The following is a 20467-nucleotide window of genomic DNA, read 5'->3' on the forward strand; positions in this document are numbered from 1 at the left end:
TAAAGCCACACGTAGACGTTGACGACTGCGCCGAGTGGTTTGTGATCACTCCACTCTACTCCACTCTGCTGCATTGTCGGCGCTGATTGAGCCAGTCGCGCACTACGTTTCCTGTCGGCTGGCGGAGCGCTCCACTGTGCTGGAGGGAGCGGAGAACGGTGACGTAGCGGAGGGATACAGCGCGTGGAGAAGGAGGGGGAGTCAAGTCTCACGAGAGGGGCGGGGCATAGGGGAGGGGCGGGGCACGGCAGTCGAAGGAAGGGGGAGGGGAAGTTGATGTCTCACGAGGAGGGGCGGGGTACGGGGGTAGGGGGATGGGCGGTGGAGGGGGCGGGGCGTGGGGTGAGTGGGCGAGACGGGGGGGGGGCCGGAGAGCTCGCGGAGGCAGTCGCCTCGAGAGGAGCAGCGGCAGCAGGAGCAGCAGCAGGAGGAGAGCGGCGCCATGGAGCCCCGCGCGCTGCTGCCGCTTCTTCTACTTCTACTCGCGCTCGGCGCCCGGCTCAGCCGAGGTGAGAGACGGGGAGAGGAGAGACTGTGAGAGGACAGGCGGGGAGAGGAAACTATTCGAGTTGAAGGAAGCGAGGGACGGGAGAGACGAGTGGGAGAAAACTCGAGAGTCGAGGAATGTGAGACGGAGAGGCGAGGAAGGGTTGGGAGAGCCGAGGAGAGACGGGAGGGAGAGTCAAGAGGAGAGACGGGAGGGAGAGTCAAGAGGAGAGACGGGAGGGAGAGAGGTGGGAACAAGGGATGGCGACACGACGAGGAGGGAGAGACGGGGGAGGCGAGTCGAGGCGGGGATGGATAAGGGGAGAAGGCGACGAGGAGAGACGGGGCGATACGTGGGCACGGACGGGAGAGCCTCCAACACACACCCACGTGCAGTACACAGATACAGCACACACGTGCAGCACACACGTGCCAAAGCCCCCGTATAGCCTCTAACATTATGTTGGGGCAAGTGATGCTCGCGAGCAGCACCTCTGAAGGTCGGCACGGCACACGAGGGGGTGGTGTGGCCTACAGCTGCACATGCTCGTGGTATATATCTAACGTGTGTTTGTGTACACATTAGATAATACCACGTGTGCAGTACACTCACACGTGTGTCGCGGCGAGTCGCTCTGAGTCGGAGTCCTGGGACTGGAGTCATGCGCTGCGGGCTGAAAGGTGGAGTGAAGGTGGTGGTGGAGGTGGATGAGACGAAGGTAGAGGAGTTTGGTTGCGTGGTGGCACGGCTCAGCGGTAGCGTATTCGTTCGCCAGTTATGGAATTTCGTGGTTCTAACCCAGCGGCCGCCCTGATTAATACTGCCGCGTGTTACCCATCATTACGCGCCGACTGCTTCGCAGGAGATGTTACCGATCCCCTGAGGTCATTCGAAGCGAGTAGGCCATTGCGGTATAAACTTGCCAAATGAGTAAAATTACACCGCAAATTATTCAATTAGGATTACATATAGCGCTAGTATGAAGGAGGTCGTGGGCTCAATCCCGACCCTGACGCCTGTATATTTGGAGTTTGCGTGTCTCTTTCCTCGTGGTCGCATGGCATTTTCTCCAGGTCCTCCGGTTTTCCCCTCCACATTTAGAAACACGTGTTTAAAGTATGTAGCTGATATAAATTTCACATGATAAGCCACTTCATTGGGCTGCCATTTATGGCCAGGTCGCTTCTGAAAAAGAGCTACGTAGCTCAGTGGACCTTCCCTGGTAAAATAAAAAAAGTTTTTTCATGGTTTACTTTTTAGTTTTACCATCGACCCCTTTAACTGTGACAACGACTGCAGACTGGGGAACCCAGCCAGCGCCGTCGTGGGAACCTGGCGCCCGTAAGAATGGCGTGAAGACAACATTTACTCCGTTATTGTTATATTACTGCTTTGCAATGGGGGGTGTTTACAGAGGCAAGGAAGCCGAGGGTTGGTAACCTGGGCAAAGTTCGCTCGCACTAGGAGTTAACGCTCCGCAGTCCGCGCGGATGGGGTGACAAACCTATTTGCTGTACTGCTGTCCCTAGGCCACCGGGCAGGCCAGCCGGCTGGCTATGGGTGTGCAACAGCAAAGCAGCTGATCTCTGTGTGCGCCACCAACCCCACTTGTAAAGCTGTGGCTGTCAGCTGCAGTTTACATCATCATGTGTAAGCTCGTTTACCTAGGATGAGCCGTGCCCAGTCTCAAAACTCCTTTTTTAAGGAGGGTCCTGCCATGTTTTTTGCAGTAGGTCGGTGATGATGTTGCTCTGTAATCCCATTAGAGTAAATGTGCAGGTAATTTTTAAGCAGTCAGATGTTTGGTCAATACCAGTTACATTGCGTGTGGTTATGTAAGGTAGGAAACCCAAGCAGAATAACAGGGTAACATACAAACTCCACGCAGAGAAGACACCCGAGGCAGAAATCGAACCCAGGCACTTCTTGCTATAAGGCACGAATTTCGCCACTGCGCCGCCGCCGCCGTCGCCACCAACCACTGCCTGGCGCCCGTGATGTAGAGGCTAGGAGCACTTGGCACTGCTGCGCAGAGTCGATGGTGCCAGAGCTGAGCCGAGGGAGCCCAGCTGACGTGAGCCCCACTCCCCCGTGTATCCGTGCAATAAAGGCCGTTGGCTCGTGCCTGTTAACCTCGCTGAGTCGGGCCCATATCTATCAGGAAAAGGTTCCTGCTCATCAAAATCTGACTACCACCAGCAGCGGTTTGAACAGCCTGGCTCTGCTGATGAGACACTGAATCTTAAAACTGGTCCAAGGTTTGCATTGAACCAATTGCTTCTGAAAATGTTCACTCCCAGAATGTGGCGTGGCTGATGAGATGTGTGAACATTTTTTTTTTTAAGTGGAGGGACAGGTGTGCGAAGGAAGGAGGCGGATTGCTTGCTTAGCGATTGAGAACCACATGGGTTCTGTTGTTCCTTGTGGGTGGTGGTGGTGTCTTTGGAGGTCAAGGGGTCGGTGAATCTTCTCATTGTTTACAGATCTCACAGGGCTTGTGGGGGAAGTGCACCATGGATAAACAACTCTCAGGCCTGCCATACAATGGGTTTAATTCCTTGAAAGTTTAATTGTGTTGATAGCGTGGTACAATCATGACCTGCCTTTAAATATGGATGTAAGTTTTGCAGATCACGTGAAAAACAAGATTATACAACTCAAGGGAAATAAAGTTTTTTCATTTTGCAGCCAGACATTGTAAGTCACTGTAAAGTGAAGTTTGTTACCACGTGAAGCCTGACTTTTAATGACTTATATGATTAACTCACCTGCGGGGAAATTGATGTCATGCAGCAGAGTCCCATGTGAACTGAATTCACAAAACTCCCTCTGAGCTGGCCTCTTGGCTCAGCGGTTGGGGTACTGAGTTGGCACTCTTGAGAAGCGGGGTTCAAACCGGGGTCTCGTTCGCCTGCGGGTAAAACAAGCTTCTCGGAGTGTGGCTTTGGCCTTGTCACCAATGACTGCACTCAATTCCCAACGTGTTCCAGTCGCTTTTGTCGCTTTAGTTTGGTAAATTTCCAGCTCTTGAGAATCGTGCTAAACTGCCATGCGACGAACGTTTCTGAGGAAAGTATGTGCGCTCGTGAGTAGATAAAACGGTCACTTGAAGGGAGCTCAGATATAATTTGCCAGGTAAGGCCCACTTATTTACGTAGCTCTTTTTCATAAGCGACCTGGCCACAAATGATAGCTCAACGAAGTGGCTTATCTTGTGGAAATTTATAGCAGCCAAATACTCGAAATGCATGTTTCTAAATGTGGAGGGGAAAAAACTGGAGGACCTGGAGAAAAATCCACATTAATCCACATTAACACGGGGAGAGCGACATCCAAACTCCCAAATATACAGCTGCCTGAGTCAGCATCATACCCACGACCACCTGTATACTAGGCGAGGGAGTAAACATCTCGCCATCGTGGTGAGATGTTAACGTGAACGTTTACCTATGAAAGTTTTGAGTCTGAAGACTTTTTTAGTGAGGCGTGAGCCGTCAACGTTGCACTGCCGCCCCCCCCTGCCACCGTAGTTATATTACCGTCGCTGACCCTGGGGCAGCTTCTTGGGGCTGTTGGTGTGCTGTACCCTTGCGCTGGTCTGCGAGAGTTTCTCAATGGCCACCTCATCTCGTGTCGCGATGCTTGCCGATAGCGCTCTTGGAGCACAGTTAAGAAATAGACCAGAAGCTGTGCTCACTCCCCCCCACCTCTTTTATATGAATATCACATTTATCTTTCGTGAGTGTATTATATCATGAATAACATTAACCTTTCGGCTCATTACAATTTTCAAACTGCAGACTTGGTGCAGTTGCTATGGTGCAACTGTGTTCCACAGCTTTTATTACAGACGTGACATCTAATTATTTGTGGTCTTTGGTTGACGGTGTTGTGGGTTCTTAACGCTGGGCGGCGGAGGAATACATCGTCGTGCGATCTTTTGTGTTTGTTCTGAACAAATCCCAAAGAGAAATTCCCCCCCCACCACCTCCGTCAGCGACGGCGACGAGTGGCCAGGCACGTGCGCTTGGTGGTGGACGCTGCGTTTCCCACATGTGCTTGCTTATTTTGATGAGTCTTATCTTCGTTGTTGCCCCTGCAAGACCCGTCTGCATTGGCTGCTTTCCATTGTTAAAATGAACAAAGTAAATACAAAAGCGCGTGACGGCACACTGCTGCGGAAAGCCACAGACAGGTGTTTGGGGAGGGGGCCAAAACCTGCACCAACAATTGCCCAAGCTCTAGAGTCCTATTTTGCGATGTTTTTCCAGCTCCATTTAATGAGTATTTATACAGGTGGGAGAAAACCAGAGTTCCTGGAGATAACCCGTGCATGCGAGGGTGTAACACTCGATCCCCCGTACACATGGAAATGGACGGAGATTGATCTGCCACGTTCCGTACGGGTTGCCGTGCCGCCCGTGTTTTTATGGCATTGTGCAAGGCTGACACTTTTTCTTCTGTTTGCAGGGCTGCAGTGCCAGGACTCTAACCAACCGTGCATCAACGGCGGCACGTGCGAGACATTTGCCAACGGCACGGGCATCTGCAAGTAAGTGGGACGCCTCAACATTATCGTTATCATGATCATCATCATCGGCATCAAGAATTTTGGCAACAAACTAAATATGCAGAGGTCGCCGCCTCGCCACGTCTGACACTTTGCACACACACAATGGAAGACATGTTTTTGTCCGTCGTGTTTTTGTCCGTCGTGTTCTCCGCGACGCCGCCAAGGCTTGTTTTGTGCTTTGTGGTTGTGCTTTGGCCACCAGAGCCCGTCGACGCAGTGGTTCACCCTCCCTCTCGTGTTTCTCCGAGAGTCGTGGCTGTGTGTGTGACGCGCCGAAGTCGTTGTCATCATTATCCAGGAAATACTTTTTCAGGAGGGTCCTCTGACGTTTTCACAGTAGGAGGGTGATGTTGCTGCTCAGTGTGATCCCAATTGAGTAATTTTCAGGTACATTTTTTAAGCATTGGTTTGATTTGGCCGGTGTGAGTTCCATTGTGTAGTTTAATTTTTTTTAAGTAAGGGAGAAAAACGGGAGAACCCGGAGGAAACCCATGTAGAACAGGGGGAGGGAGAACACACAGAATCCGCGCAGAAAGTCGCCTGAGTCGGGAATCGAACCGAGGTGCTTCTTGCTTTGAGGTGCGAGGGGGTTACCATGGCGTCATGGCTACCGCCCTCTTAGGAGTGTTGGATGGTAGGCACCTCTTGAACTTTAAACAAGCGGTCGGGTCGGTTCCTGTCGTGTTGCGCTTGACGGGCCGAGGTGTAGAGGACGGGTCGAGGCACAGCCCTGCAACTGCCTGCTCATGCCACTGCTGGCTGAAGGACCTCCACTCGAGAGAGCCCCAGAGAGTCCCTCTAGTGGATATTTGGCTTTCACTTCCACGCCAGCCGCACTTCACCCCACCACATGCGATCTGCTGATCGGCCACCAATGTTTGGGATCGCCGCAGGGGTAGCAGCATTATAATAATGCCCGTGAAATAACCATAAAAATGCTACGTGCCACTTGCTTCATTTTACAGTGGCTGTTGAAGCTCCCTTGGCGGCAATGGGAGGGCCAATGTGCGCTGGCGTCGGGGTCAAAATTTGGGTCCTTATACTGAAAATTACTCAATTGATATCACACGTACAACAGTAATCGTCGCCTCCTAGGGACAGCTGCCATGGGGGTGCCCCGTGTGTGAAGTGTGTAGAGATGAGATGCCATATAAATGGTTCAGAGACACCCCCGGCGTAAGGAGGGTGCTCGATGGCGATAATGCGTTGCGCCAGGGCAGATCGCCGGTGCGTCTCCCTCCGGCTCCCCTGCCCTCACGTTCACTTCCTCCGCTCTCGCCGACCGCACCTGCGGCCCCGCTCAACAGTTACCCTAGTGACGGGGTCATATTGGGTGCCAGCCAACTTTCGCGTTTTGTGGGCGGCTCGCAGGGCCCTGGCGTGAGCGTGGTTTTCTCGTTCGTTACTCACAGAACCCCAGGGAGGAAGGTCAGCACCGACACGCTCAGCTGGGTAGAGGAGACACGGCGCTGCCCACAGCCACAGGGTAGCTCAGCGTCAGGCCGGAGAGGCCCACACGGCCATCGAGACCAGTGGACCTCAGGCCTTGCCTCAGTCGGTGTGGAGACAACGAGCTCTGTCAGAGAGGCTATTTTACACGGATCTTTGTGAGTGAACTGTTTTACACGAAGCTCTGTGAGAGAGAGAGAGAGGGGGTTGTTTTACACGGAGCTGTGTGAGAGAGCGAGGCTGTTTTACACGGAGCTCTGTGAGAGAGAGACGGTTTTACACGAGGAAGTCTACTGCTAGCTCCCACCACCTGCCTTCGTGTGGATGTATGCTTGATATCTACCTGTGGTGTACAAATCATCCCTCCATACACATTATCTGTCCCCAGGTGGTAACTTCGCGATTAAATGGAACTAAAGCGTTTAGAATGGCGACCTCTGGAGTGCGAGTCTCGTGTGCCAAGTCTGTTCCCCTTGTCACCCCTCATGATTAGAAACAATTCAGCTGCTTGGCACGACGATAGAACGTCTGAGCGTTCACCGGCGGTGTATGAGACACGCACAGATACACGAGCACATGCAAGATGATTATGCACGTACGTATGTTGAACTTCTTTCGCACTGTACGTAGCCAATCGTACTAATCAGAGGTGCGGGGAAGGACAACAAACCAAACACAAAAAAAGCAGTTGACTATTTGGTGTCCACCCCAAACTCTTTTTGAGCGCTGCCACCATTGGTCCGTATTCATGAAATTTGTCCAACATTTCCTTGCCATTGTTCTGTTATGAGGATTATTCCGTTTGATTCTAATTTATTTGTCTGAATACACAGCTGATCGCTGTGTATTCAATGTTTGAGTTATTTTGCCAGTAAGTTTTCTAAATTGCCAAATTTGGACCCTGACGCTGGTACACAATGGCCTACTCCTGCGTAGCCTGCGAGTGGCCCCTGCGTGGTTCCTGCGTGGCTCCTTTATGGTTCTTTCTCAGCCCGTGATGTAGTCCGCAAGCAGCCTGCGGTGAGGCCCAGGTATAGTTGAAGGTGCAGTTGGTAAGTATGCAGCTGGCGCTGCTTGTGCCCGCTGCTGCTGCTTGTACTGCTCTTGTTTTCAAGGGGGGCGTAATGGACCACATGCAGCCTATTCCAGGCTCTCTCAAATTCCACTCCTTGTGCTGCGACGCGGGCTTTTTTTATCCGTCAGTCTCGTCCATTCAGATGCAAATGATGCTGTTATTCAGTGCATACGCATGATAAGTGGAAAAACTGGAACTCTAGACTGCATTGAGTTCAGAGAGCCGCGGTTTGGGAAGCACTGCACTCGTGTGAAAAATCATTTGCAAGGGGACTTACGATGACCAGCAGCAAGTCACCATTAATCACGTGGGATTTAACAGTGAACTAGTGATCAAAAGCACCCTAACAAAACACCTTTGAGGCCAATGTAAATAACCGAATAATGTACGCTGAAGCGTTCCTATTGATCAGGTGCGGTTCTGTGAGCAGTATCGGATAAACGGTTCCATCGCGCAGCTTTCCGTGGAGTTGGCGCTGGATCCGCCTCTCGCTTGGTTGCACCGCACGCGTTGGCAGAGCCGCGTTGGCAGAGCCCCGTTGGCAGAGCCGCGTTGGCAGAGCCGCGTTGGCAGAGCCGCGTTGGCAGAGCCGCGTTGGCAGAGCCGCGTTGGCAGAGCCGCGTTGGCAGAGCCGCGTTGGCAGAGCCGCGTTGGCAGAGCCGCGGTGGCAGAGCCGCGGTGGCAGAGCCGCGGTGGCAGAGGCAGCAGCTCCACGTCTGTTCCACAGTGCGGAGTAAGGCAAATAAAAACTTGCCTGAAAACTCTACCGCCATTGCCCCATTACAGTAAAAAAAGAGATTTATGCAGATTTGAGTTTTTCACCACCGGTGCTGTCAGCGGCCCCGAGCAGGAGCTTCAAAGTGGGCGATGTGTCGGCATTCAGGGATGAGAGGCCTCGGATTGGCTGGCCTGCACTCTTTTATTCGTGCCCATTGAGGCCAGCTGAACGCGTAACAATGGCCCACATTGTGTGCCAAGAGCGTGTTGGCCGGTGGGGGGGGGTGAGGGGGGCTCCAGATCGGTGCACGTGACGGCGCCTGCTAAATCGCACTCCCACCTTTGTGAACTCGCAAGGCCCGACTCCGCTGAAACCGGCCCTGAGTTCGGTCGCGTCGAACCGATGCCGCTGGAATGTCGCGCTCCCAGACGGGGAAGGCTCCTCGTGTGTCTGAAGGAATGTGTAACCTTTTGGTGTGGTTGGACAGGGATGTCAAAGGGTTTGTGCTGTACCCGCTTAGTTGCTGGCGATGTGCCTCTTGCTTGGAGGTCACGTATTTTTGCTGTGGCTTGACCTATGCTGAACATGGCGGCTGATTGCGGCACTCATCCCACGGCAACTGATGGAGTCAGGCAGTGCGCGCGCTAGCAATGGGGCTCGGTGGCGCATGCGAGCATGAGCCGATGAAACCACAGCAGGGTGCTCTAAGGGGTCCGCTTGGTGTTGCTCGGCGTCAGGACGGTGACCCCCCCCACCCCCCAGTCAGATTTTGCATTTGTTGCGCAAGTTGTTATTCTGGTTTCGCCCACAATGATTATTCAATGTTCATTGTACATCACCGGCTTGGAACCTCTTGGGCATCTTGAGACGCAACTGCATTCATGCACTGCTCGAAAGCCAATTGTGTTCCAGTCGTATACATTGTCATGCAAATACAATTTAATATCGTAAAAACACGCATTCGTAAAATGGAAAACCCCAAAATATCTCAATAAGTGTAGAGAGGTCTGTAAGTTATGCACTTTGTTGGGTGCCTGGACGAGACACCGTGGAGACGAATGCAATATCTCTTAACGCAGTCGTCTTTACCCAGACACAAAGCTCTTCGGACGCAAATTCCTTGTTGCGAGGATCATGCAACCAGTGTGATCTGCTGCCAATTCGGGATGCGCTCACTTCCTGAGTCCTGTCCGATGGTTGCCTGAAGATGCTGGGTGTAACCTCCGGTGACGCGTCGTGACAACATTTTTGGTGTGAATTGCCTTCCAAGATGCAATTGCCGCGTTTACTTTTGTTCGTTTGACAACCTGATGCTGTCGTAAGATGTCACACGTTTGGCGCAACGCTCCTTCACTGACTATGCGTTTCATGAATAACAACCTGATGTGTTTGTCCGTGTAAGGTGGAGGAGGGTATACGAGACCATTGCACATTAATGGGTTGTGCTATATCCAACCCAAAAAGGAATTGTAAACGTTGTTGTTGGTTGTGGCTGCATTATACTCCCGTCGCGGGCCCCTGAGCCTGCACCCTCCTGCACGCTGCCCTGTGCAGCGATGCGACACGCCACGGGTGGGAGGCTGACAGCCCAATGGGCAAGGGCGCTCAATAGCAGATGCTGCTCTGCCACTGATCACTCACACATCGTGTATATCATCAAACTAATATGAATACTATTATTAATATGGTGTATCTACAGTCTGTTCTCTTATAACACAAATTGGATATAATGCGATGAATGTATTAGGGAACACATTTTTTTCATAATGCGGACGCGAATTGGATATAACGCGATTGAGAGAACAGAACTACGTCGCGCGAGTAGGAATAAGCGGTTGTACGGCTGCCTCGGCGTAGCATCACACAAGGCATTGGGATGATGCTGGATGCTTCGAGATGCTACCCACGCGCCTCAGTTTTTGTTCAGCCTGCGTACACATCTCACGTGTTATCGCGGACTGTCCTTTACCCTATATTATATTTTATTCATCGTAACGCGATTTTTCCATGATGCGGTGTTCTTCAGGAAAGCAACAAATACCACGTTATAGGAGAACAGACTGTATGACACTGCATAATAGAGGTTTTTTGGGTTAGATCGCGACACAGCCAACTAGTAAAGGTTGTCACGTAAACAAAACATTCGTCACTAGTCAGTCTCTCCAGAAAAACGCGATTATCGATCACAAGATTTCACGCAAAATCAGCCAAAGTCCGCATATTTATGCGGGGGACGCGTTTTTTCAAATACGCCGCACTTTCGCCGCATAAATTGCAGATTTCCGCGCGCAAAATATGCGGGCTTGCTTGATTTCATAATCCCCGCATTTTCGTTGCAAAAAGTCACATATATCTTAGCAGAAAGTTGAAAAATGTTGCGTTTACTTCACACAAGCGCAGCCATTTCCCCTGTTGCCATGGGAACGTTATGAAGTGACGTCACTCATTACGCGACATCATTGAAAAGCTGCAAACCCCGCGATGCCAATGAAACCATGATGAAGCCCGCAAATCTTTCTCATTTGCCAACAAACATAAGCGCAAAAGACCGCGCAAAGCAGTTCCCCAGTGTGTTACATGACAGTGGGGGCAAATTATTTTGCATAGCTACCTCTGTAAAACAGGAAGCACACATTTTATTTTTTAATATTTTATTTATTCATTTTTACAGAAATTGTAGCATATTCATTTTGTAAAGCTACAGAACTTGTTCGACTCAATGTTTTGTAAGTTTGAGCCATCTGTTTGTTAAGGTCTGAAATAAAACAAGATGAGAACTTAAATATTCCCAGCACTTTCTGTGATGTAGTATGCTTGCTTATCATAGGAAGTAATAAGAAATGACTCTTTACATTAAAGTAGTAGCCTAGTGAATAGGGTGTTGGGGGAATCGCTTTTTTCTCTTTTTCATCAAACCGCAGTTTTTGCAAGTTCCCGCAATTTTTGCAAGTTCCCGCAATTTTTGCAAGTTCCCGCAATTTAATCGCATAAAATTGCATAAATATCCCGCATATTCCATCGCATTTTTTAAGAAAACGTGCCGCATAATCAACGATTTTTGCCCGCAACAATCACCAAAAAACTCCGCGTTTTTCTGGAGGGACTGACTAGTACAGCACTAACCGGTGTGTTGTAGAGCCAAGCCACAACATGTACAATCTGAGTACGACGTTTCGCCAGTAATTACAACTAGCTTCATCAGGCGACAGACAGATTTGTGGAGAAGTCTATTTCGTTCCTTATATAGAGGCGTAGATGTGGTGGCCACGATTCTGTGCTCTTGCGCCACGTGGGGGGGGGGGATTACTGAGGCAACGTACATTATGCATTATGCGAGCCCTTTGAACTTGTCCTTCCTGTCTATTGTGTGTATTAAAATAGCCGTACCAACGGTAATCTCTCTTGAAGTATGCGGCCCTTTGTGGGCATGCATTTAAATAATGTATTATTTGATGATTCGCTTCCACGCAGCACTAAGGCGGTAGCTATCCGAACAGTTAAATTTATTTTTTATTTATTTGAATTTCGATAGATTATCTAATGAGTCTTGGCCAGTAGTAGATAGTTTTGCACAGAACTTCAACATTATCAAAATCAATTGAGTGTCCTTGTTGGCACGCGTGTTCTGCTACTGGTGACAGTTGTATTTGGGATAATTTAATATTTATCTGATGTTCTTTTAGTCTCATGCTGATCATTCGTCCTGTTTGCCCAACATATTTACCACACGTGCAGTTAATCCTGTACACCTTCTGTTGATAGCTTCGGTAATACATCTTTTGTACCAGATATTCAATTCTGTATTTTATGTACCGTGCCACATCTGACTCGGATGTTTTGTTTTTCCAAACATCTGGCTAGTTTATCAGTTACTCCCGCAATGTATGTATTTTGATTGTTTTAATTACTTGGGCAGTTTCAATGCTCGTGTTATTTGATTTGGTTTTCACATTCAATGCCCTATTGATTTGTGCATCATTGTAACCGTTCATTTGCAGTGCTTCTTTAATATGTTGAATTTCCCTTCTCAGACTGTCACCATCTGACACTTTCTTAGCTTGATGAATGAGCGTCTTGATAAGAGCAGATTTCTGTACGGGATGATGGTGCGACTCTGCATTCAGATAGGCGTCAGTATGCGTTTTCTTTCGGTAAGCACTGTGTTATTTTACCATTTAGATCCCATCCGAGCAGAATATCCAGAAATGGTAGAGTTCTGTCAGCTTCCACTTCCATGGTGAACTGGAGGGATGGGTTTTGCGAGTTGAGATGATTTAGAAATGCGTTCAGTGTATCTTTGCGGTGTGGCCAGACACTGGACTGCCGATTGTTGCAGATGAGAAGAGTACAGACTCATTAGCATAAAAAGCCTTCAGGCTGGAGTCCAACATTTCTATTGTGAGCGTAGTTGAACCTGACTGTGCCCGGTTTGTCCAGTTTGTCCAGTCCCCATTCACTCTGGCGGGGAAAGTGCTCACTCCAGATATCTGCGTGGCGCTGTGAAATATGATGGCTCGATGCACAACAGTTGCAATTGAACACATGGCCGACTGACATGCTACACACGTGTATATGCTACGCATATTATGCAATGTCAACTGGGAAATGCCATTCAATTTTCCGGTATTGCCTCGTGCTCTCGGTGTGACGGTATTCTTACTCTCGACCGGCGTTCTCGGGAGTGACTGGGCCGCCGCAGCCACCGGTTGGCGCACGGCGTCCATCTCGGACCCCGTGGCCGTGCTGCGGGCGAGCGGAGCGGTGCGTCGCATCCTCCCGCTCGGCCCCCCGATGCTTCCGGAGCTGTGGTGGTGACGCACCGAGTCGCGTGCTCGGCTCGGTCCGCGCGCTCACAGGAAGTGGGTATGGAACTTGTGCAACACGCGTGGGGTTGGGAACGGTGGAGTTCTCTCGTCCGCTCGCGTATCTCGAAACGAGCACTGTACACGCGTGCGCGTGGCAAAACGATAAGGCGGCATCGCATTGGGGGGGCACGGACGATCAGGGTCACGGCGGTGTGAACGTGGGCGGTGCAGACTGCCACAGGCGCTCCTTGTTGCCGATCGTGCATTTGCTTCTGCCTCATAGTGAACGTTTATAAAACTTCAACAGAGTTATTTCCTGCTCATTGGAGCATCGAGCCACTGTCGGCTCATCTCTTGTTTACAGCACCCAAACCATTGGTGTGAATTTCATATTCGTGCGGCGTAGAGATTGTCTCTGTATCAAACAATTGCTGTTGACTTACACGTTAAGTGGTACGCATTTTATTGATCCCGTGACCAGGATTTGAACTTGCAACTTTCCGATTGTGAGCCGCTTGCTCTGCTCTGAGCTAAGTATGTCTCACGTGTATTATTTAGCAGCCACTCCTGCTGCTGCAGTGCCTGGTTGCCTTGTCTAATCGGTCGAGGTATTCCAGACGAAGAAACATAAATTTGGAAACGTCGCTAATTTATTCTCCTTCACTGCTACGCACAACACTCCTGCAGCTGTGTACACATTGAGGAAATACCGGTCTGGGGGAGGGGGGCGGTGAGCGCCCACACCCCACTCAGCCTGATCAAGCTAGCAGCACGCTCGGCACGGGACCGGGAGCACAAGCATCACTGGAGGCTCGATACGGCACTTCAGCCCCCCGTTCACAGAAACGGAAAGCCAGGCGGAGCGCGGCACCAGCTCCTTCCATCCTGCCCCACCCTCGCCACGCCGCCGCCGCCTCCGGCTTTGCCACAGTCACTCCCACGGCGGAGCGGGAGGGGACGCCGCTGTGCAGTCCCGATCGCCGCGCTCGCTTCGTGCGGCCCAATGCTGCTGTTGGGGCCCTCGACTCCTCCGTATCAACCCAATGCGAAAGGCTTTGAACCCCCCGTGAAATAACGCTACTCCAAGATTATCCTGAAACCGAACACGCGCACTCACCGGTGCAATACAGTCATACCTCGAATTTGGTATATGTCGTGTTTTGACGAGAAAAAAAAATGTCTTGGGATACGACGTCTTGCATGGGATACGACGCGCTTGCTCGAACTTGTATGGGTCGAGATGAGTCACCGCGTACAGTACCCGCGTACACAATACTGTTACGGCTCTAACAAGCCGCAACAGTATTGTGTGGAATGACCAGACAATGTCACACTTCAGGAACATTCTTAGAAGAAGGCAAAAACGAACTTCAATGGACAGGTTTTTAGTAAAACTCAAACCTGGTGAGCCTCAACCAGGTCCAAGTCAAGAAAAAAAAACAGAAAAGAGAAAGAAAAAACCCCAGAATTTTAGTTTCCTGAAATTATAATGGAAGGGGACTCTCCTTCCAAAAAATAACATTTCCTCCCCTTCCTCACCACCATCCTCGTAGGCTATCAACTCCCCTCAGCAAGGTAAAGTGATGTTACGTTTAATTTCAATTTATTTTAATTTATTTATGCATTTATTTAAATGTATGCATGCATTTTAGTAATAAGTAGTGTCTCAATTATTTTATACAACCCCATTAATGTATAATATGCCATATAAAATATAATTTCTTATACTCTGGAACAGATTATTTCCTTTCCCTTTATTTGTTATGGGAAAAATTCGTTTGGTATATGTCATTTTCGGTATAAGTCCTACCTTCTGAAACGAATTAACGACGTATACCGAGGTACCACTGTATCTCACAAACCGTAGCTGCCGTTGTGGAGAATATAAATAGCGAAATAAATATACGCAAACAACGCGCCTCCTTTGCACGTCTGTCCCTCGTAAACAAACAAAAGTATTTCTTGCACAAGGCATCGTCCCGACGGCCTTCTGGGAGTGCGTAATGCGAACGGCGGTCTGCCCTTTTTTGTTGTTGCTTACGTTCCGCGCAAGGACACTCGTGGTTACGTTACCACTGCATAATCGGTGGTGGTTTTGAGAAGCCGCACTGAAGCACCAAACACTTTGGAAAAACGCCATTTGTTATGAAGGCCACAAAGTAAATGTGTCATCTGCGTGCCATGAACGGGGGCCTTTCACAGTGTGTAAAACATCCAGCCACCCATGCCCTCCCTACAGCAAGTTTTATGGATGAGTGAGAAGGGAAAGAGGTCCCCTTGAGCACAGATTAGCAAAGGGCTTCACTCAGGACTGCTGCCTATTTGGATTCTCCAAAACCCCGCTGGTGCTTCATTTCCAGTCCTAACATTGCCACCGCTAATTTTCATGAGAGCTCAAGCCGTGAACACAAAGTGACAAACGGAGTCGGCAGACCCCTGGGCTTCACGTTCTCTGCCCCTCAGAGGAGACTGACGGGGGAACCGAGCGGGCATGTGGGCACGCGCGCGGCAGCCGTCTCTCAGTCACACGGTTGCTCGCGTTCGTCCAAAGACATGGCTCTACCCAAACACCCCGATGTGTGTGTGTATATATAGGGGCCCGAGTTGTAGATAATTAGTATCGTAAGAGCTGAGTAATCTCTGGAGACTGCCGCCTAATCCAGCGGCGGCTGCCGCTCTCTAGCTGTGAGGCATCGGAGTAGCGGGTGGGCGGCCCGCTCCGTGGGCAAACACGCGCAGGGGCGGGTGGCGTGCGTGCGGGCGAGTATCCCGGGGGGGCGGCTCGTGATCTGGTTTCCCCCGCACGCGACAGCTGCGGCATTCCGCGGAGGCCCCTCACGGAGCGGGGTGGCACGCTCCTCCGGGGCGACGCGCGGCGGCGGCCTGCAAACTGCGGGGCCTGGCTTCCTTTAAACCCTTAAAGCTGCCGTTTAAGGAAGAATTAAAAACAAGCGTGTTGCCACCAATAAATATATCAGCGCCGCTGTCTCTACGTCGCCCGTAGTTTTTTTCGTTAGCTGATGTTATGAGGCGTGAGAAATGTTTGGGTTCGGGCCACGTAATTATCCATTTGCTAAATCTGGGTATGAGAATCGCTCTTTAATATTACCGCTGGTGAGCTGATACAATAATAATAATCGGCGTTCTTTAAACACTTGTACTTGTGACAGTTTAATTTGTTGGCTGCGTTGGGTGGTGGAGGGTTTCATGACACATTTGGTCAGATCATGATGAGGCCTGACACAAAAAATCTATTTGTCTATTGTTGCGGTTTAAGCTTAATTATCTGAATGTTTTTACTGATCTTATTGCGATCTCAGGGCTATTCTCAACATTAAGATACATTTGACACCAATTGTATTGGAGAAAAAAAAGGCATAGAAATCAATGGAGATCATGTGAGCCACCGTGCAGATTTTTAAACGTATGCTTCGTATTGAATTTGCAGCCAGTGTTTGGCAGAACCCACGCACTGGATCCCTCGCACTGGGACTCGTTCACACTGCGCGGATGAATCCAGAAGATGACTGCCTGGCATTGATGTGTATGCCTAACACCATTACATAAACTCAACACAATACGTTGAACTTCTTTTGCACCGTTCATAGCCAACCGCGCACTACATCCGTCAATAACACGGGCCTGAAAAGGAAATGCTGTGTCTGTAATAGGTGACATTTTGGCCAATGGGGGCCCATCTTCATCGCACGTGTGCTATGGAGACTGGTCGCCCATTATCTTGTTTCTTTTGAAGGCCCACACAGTTGTTGTTGACGAATGTCCAGGTGTGTTGTTGTTTGTGGTTGTGCACCACTTTCCGCATGGCAGCAGCAGCCCCACATAATTAGTGCAATACAGTGACAATTGTTCAAAGAGCACGTTTATACTAAGTGAGCTTGCACAACAGTGTAGGACACAGCTTCACCCGACGGACTTTTGAGCACGAGGATCGCACCACGGTTTGTTCGTGCCCAATTGCGCCGTGCAGGAAAGAATGATCGGCGTAACGCGATGGGCACGAGTCGCCGTGTCGGTAAGTCACATTCGCAGCCTCTGCCTTTACGTCAGGGGTAACTTCCTGGCATAGAATAGCAAATCCTTCCGAGGGTTTCATCCCAAACCCTGGCGCTTTATCCGTGCGGGAAGGCTGCTGGTGGAACGGATGGGGTTTGTTGTTCCGGTTGACTCGGCGTTGAGCGCGAGCTGCCCGCGTGCGTGTGGAATGAGAGATCTCATACGTGGCATTTCAAGTGCTTTGGCCAGGTGTCGAGACGTAGCTGCAATATCACCGTGGCCTTCACAGGAGGGAACAGATACATCTACAATGGGCGAGGCTTTCGGCCGTCGCCCTCCTGGATGTGCTCTGAAGAATGGCAATTGGCTGAAAAGACTCTCATTTGTCGACATTTCTTTGACGAAGGTGGCGAGTTTGTGATGTTTGTGCTTTTGTGCACCGTTGCTGATGCAGCAGCAGCATCACTACCACTGAATAATCGATTTAGCTTAGTGTAATAAGTGAAGTTTTTTTGTTTTTACACACTTGCTGAGCACAAGTTTTTGGCCCAACACGTCGAGCTTGCCAGCAACAAACAGCACTGTGATTGTGTGTAATAGATTAGGGTGAACACGTTTTTAACAAGGTTATGATTGTAAGAGGTTGGGAGGGGGGGAAGAGACAATGGCAGGGAATTGAGCAGTGCGAGGGAAGACGCAGGAAGAGAAGTGTTGTGACCTGCAGTTTGGTGAGTTTGTGAGAGTAATTGATTGGGTGAATGGGTGAGTTAGTGAATTGTTGTAACCTGCAGTGTGGTGAGTGGGTGAGTTGTGACCTGGTTGAACACCGTGTGATTGAGACAAAACAGTCGGTCGCTGGGAGACCGATTCCTCAATTAGGGTGGTAACCACGGTAGTAGTGATAGTGATAGAATGGTGACAAGGAGGCGACTGAACGCTGGTGAGCGAGTGACCGGAGTGAATCGGTGAGTGCTGGATCAGCCACCCTGACTGTTGCTCTTCTCTGAATTCTATCGGGTGCAGTGAAGTGGGAATTGGGTGCTCCACTCCGGATGTGTTATCTTGCTTACATGCATTAAGGAACACTTACGTAAGAGCTTATGCCACTTGCGTTTCAGCCACGGGCGCAGCGTGTAGGCAAGCCATGTGCTCGCCGTAGACACACGTGCCTTGTGTGTCCACGCGAAGGGAATGCGCGGGTATCTTGACACGCGTGTGCTGGCTGTATTTTGGAATGTGTGCCTACAGACAGACACAGGTGCTACAAAGTGGCCCATGGGAGGAATTTCTATTCTTTTTGGAAGATGGAGTTTTTATTCGGGATAGTTTAGTGCTACACGGTGGGAGCGAGAGAGGGAGCGGCTAAGTTTATATTGAGTGTGGTAAATTAACCCCATGTGGTGTTAATTTGAAGACTCTCCACGCTGCCTCGAGTGATTGATAAACCATTTGTTTGGATGAGCCCTGAGCGAGCAACCAGGGGCGCAGCCGGCGCGTAACGCGATACGTGTGAGAAGCGGCGACTGAAGGACGAGAGGGCACATGTGGGGTTCCCATCGGGGTCGCCACGTCACCCGCCGCACCGGTTCCACGACGGCACCCACCGTCATCCCGGCGCGTGCCGTCGAGCGCGCCCGCGCGTCGTGTTTTACCCGCGCACGGCAGGACGCGTGCCCTCGGTCGCCGGTGGAAACGAGCCGGTACACCGTGCCGGTGAAAAAAAGCGGCAGAGCATGAGGGACCGCCCGGTGGACCCTCCACGCCCATACGGTGACTGCTGCTTGTAGAACCGCAGGTTGGCACAATTTGGTGACAGGGTAGCGCAGTGGTGACGCTTGTGCCCCAAACAGCAAGAAGTGCCTGGGTTTGATTCCCAACTAGGGCACTTTTCTGGATGAAGTTTGTGCGCTCTTCCCTCCTCCGTTTTTCATGGGTTTCCTCCGGCACCTCCGCTTTCCTACCATAGCTAAACAAAAGACAAAGATACCCCGTTAGGCCTAACAGACTGTTGGGGCAGGTGCTGTTAGCAGGCACCTTATGAAGGGCGGAACTGCACACGAGGGGGTGGGTGGGCAGCACCACGTCCGACCGCCTTTGTCTCCCCAGTGGTGATGTTAACACACTGCACCAGGTACTCATTTGAGGCTGAGTCGACCTAGGGGAGGGCCCACGACCAGTTCAGATTATTGTCACTGGTGTTGTGCCGTGAGCGGAAATCGAACGCGGGTCACCGGGTTCGTAGCACAGCGTGCTATGCGATACACCACCGCTGCGCCCTAGCTAAAGACACACATGCAACACAATGTCACAGGTATTGGTCAAACATCCCAATGATAAAAAAATAACCCTGCAAATAACTCAATTGGGATTAACACACAGCAGAAATATTGCCTGCCGTATTGCAACAAAAAACTTTGCAAGGAACCTGCTGAAAAAGAGTTTTGAGAAAAAATGAGGCTCTCCCGGGCAAACAAGTTCAGTGATCAAATAATATGACATTCTCTTGCCACTTGGGAAACACAAGAATCCCCCTCCACGTGGCTTCCCCGCATGGCTTCCTCCACCGGAGTGAACTGGGCTGGCGGCCGCCACCACTCCTCTAGCCCTGCTTCCCAGACGTGCGGGCTGCTGCGATGAACCCACTCGGCTCGCTTAGATCGATGTTTTGCTCTTATTATGAATGAGATTCTACGTTAAATAACAACCCATGCGTTTTAACAACCCTGGGGCAGTTTATTAGCCTATGAATAAAATATTGAGTTGTAATTTTTTTTAAAGCACTGCAGGGAGAATAAACAATATTTATTATCGAAGCTTAGAAAAATTGCATTTGCTGAATTTAAAACGTGAAAATCAGATTTCCCAATAACTCGTTCCCCGAGATGTTGTTTGGACAAACTGCAGTCGTTCGTTGGGCTGCATTTCCTAAGGGGATGTTACAGATAGGAACAACAGGTTCCACACTGCCCACCAGGGGTTATTTGTCTGTCTGTCGTGTATAGCCACGCCCTCGATTTGTATTTCATTGAGCGCTTCGGGCGGGCTCAGCACCACGTGACGCGCCGTCCCACGCAGCTTTCACCGCGTGACACGGATCGCACGAAAGCGCTGTCCAACCAAGTTCCTACCTGCCCACTCCGAAGGAACGTGTGTTTGTGGCAGAGGAGTGGGCTTCATTGCTCTCGAGGCCTGCTCCAGACCTGCTGCTGCTGAAGCCAGCTATGCTGCTGTGCTGATGCAGCCATTCTGCTGCTGCTGCAGCAGACTGGCTGCAGGCGGGAGGGCGAGGGCTAGGGCGGGCGGGATTGCTAGGGCGAGGGCGGACGGGAGGGCGAGGGCGGGCGGG

General features: G+C 50.6%; 1 protein-coding gene across 1 annotated transcript in view; it reads left to right on the top strand.

Moving 5' to 3' along the window:
- Window positions 1–373: 373 nt before the first annotated feature.
- LOC144724469 (uncharacterized) overlaps window positions 374–20467 on the top strand; it is an 81741-nt gene continuing 61647 nt past the window's right edge. Inside the window, exons 1-2 of the mRNA XM_078603626.1 lie at window positions 374–509; window positions 4958–5039. Of these exons, the coding sequence (XP_078459752.1) occupies window positions 443–509; window positions 4958–5039 (149 nt within the window). The 5' untranslated portion in view covers window positions 374–442. The remainder of the gene's footprint in view (window positions 510–4957; window positions 5040–20467) is intronic.

This window comes from Lampetra planeri, chromosome 20 (genome assembly GCF_965212315.1).
Source record: "Lampetra planeri chromosome 20, kcLamPlan1.2.h2, whole genome shotgun sequence".
NCBI lineage: Eukaryota > Metazoa > Chordata > Hyperoartia > Petromyzontiformes > Petromyzontidae > Lampetra > Lampetra planeri.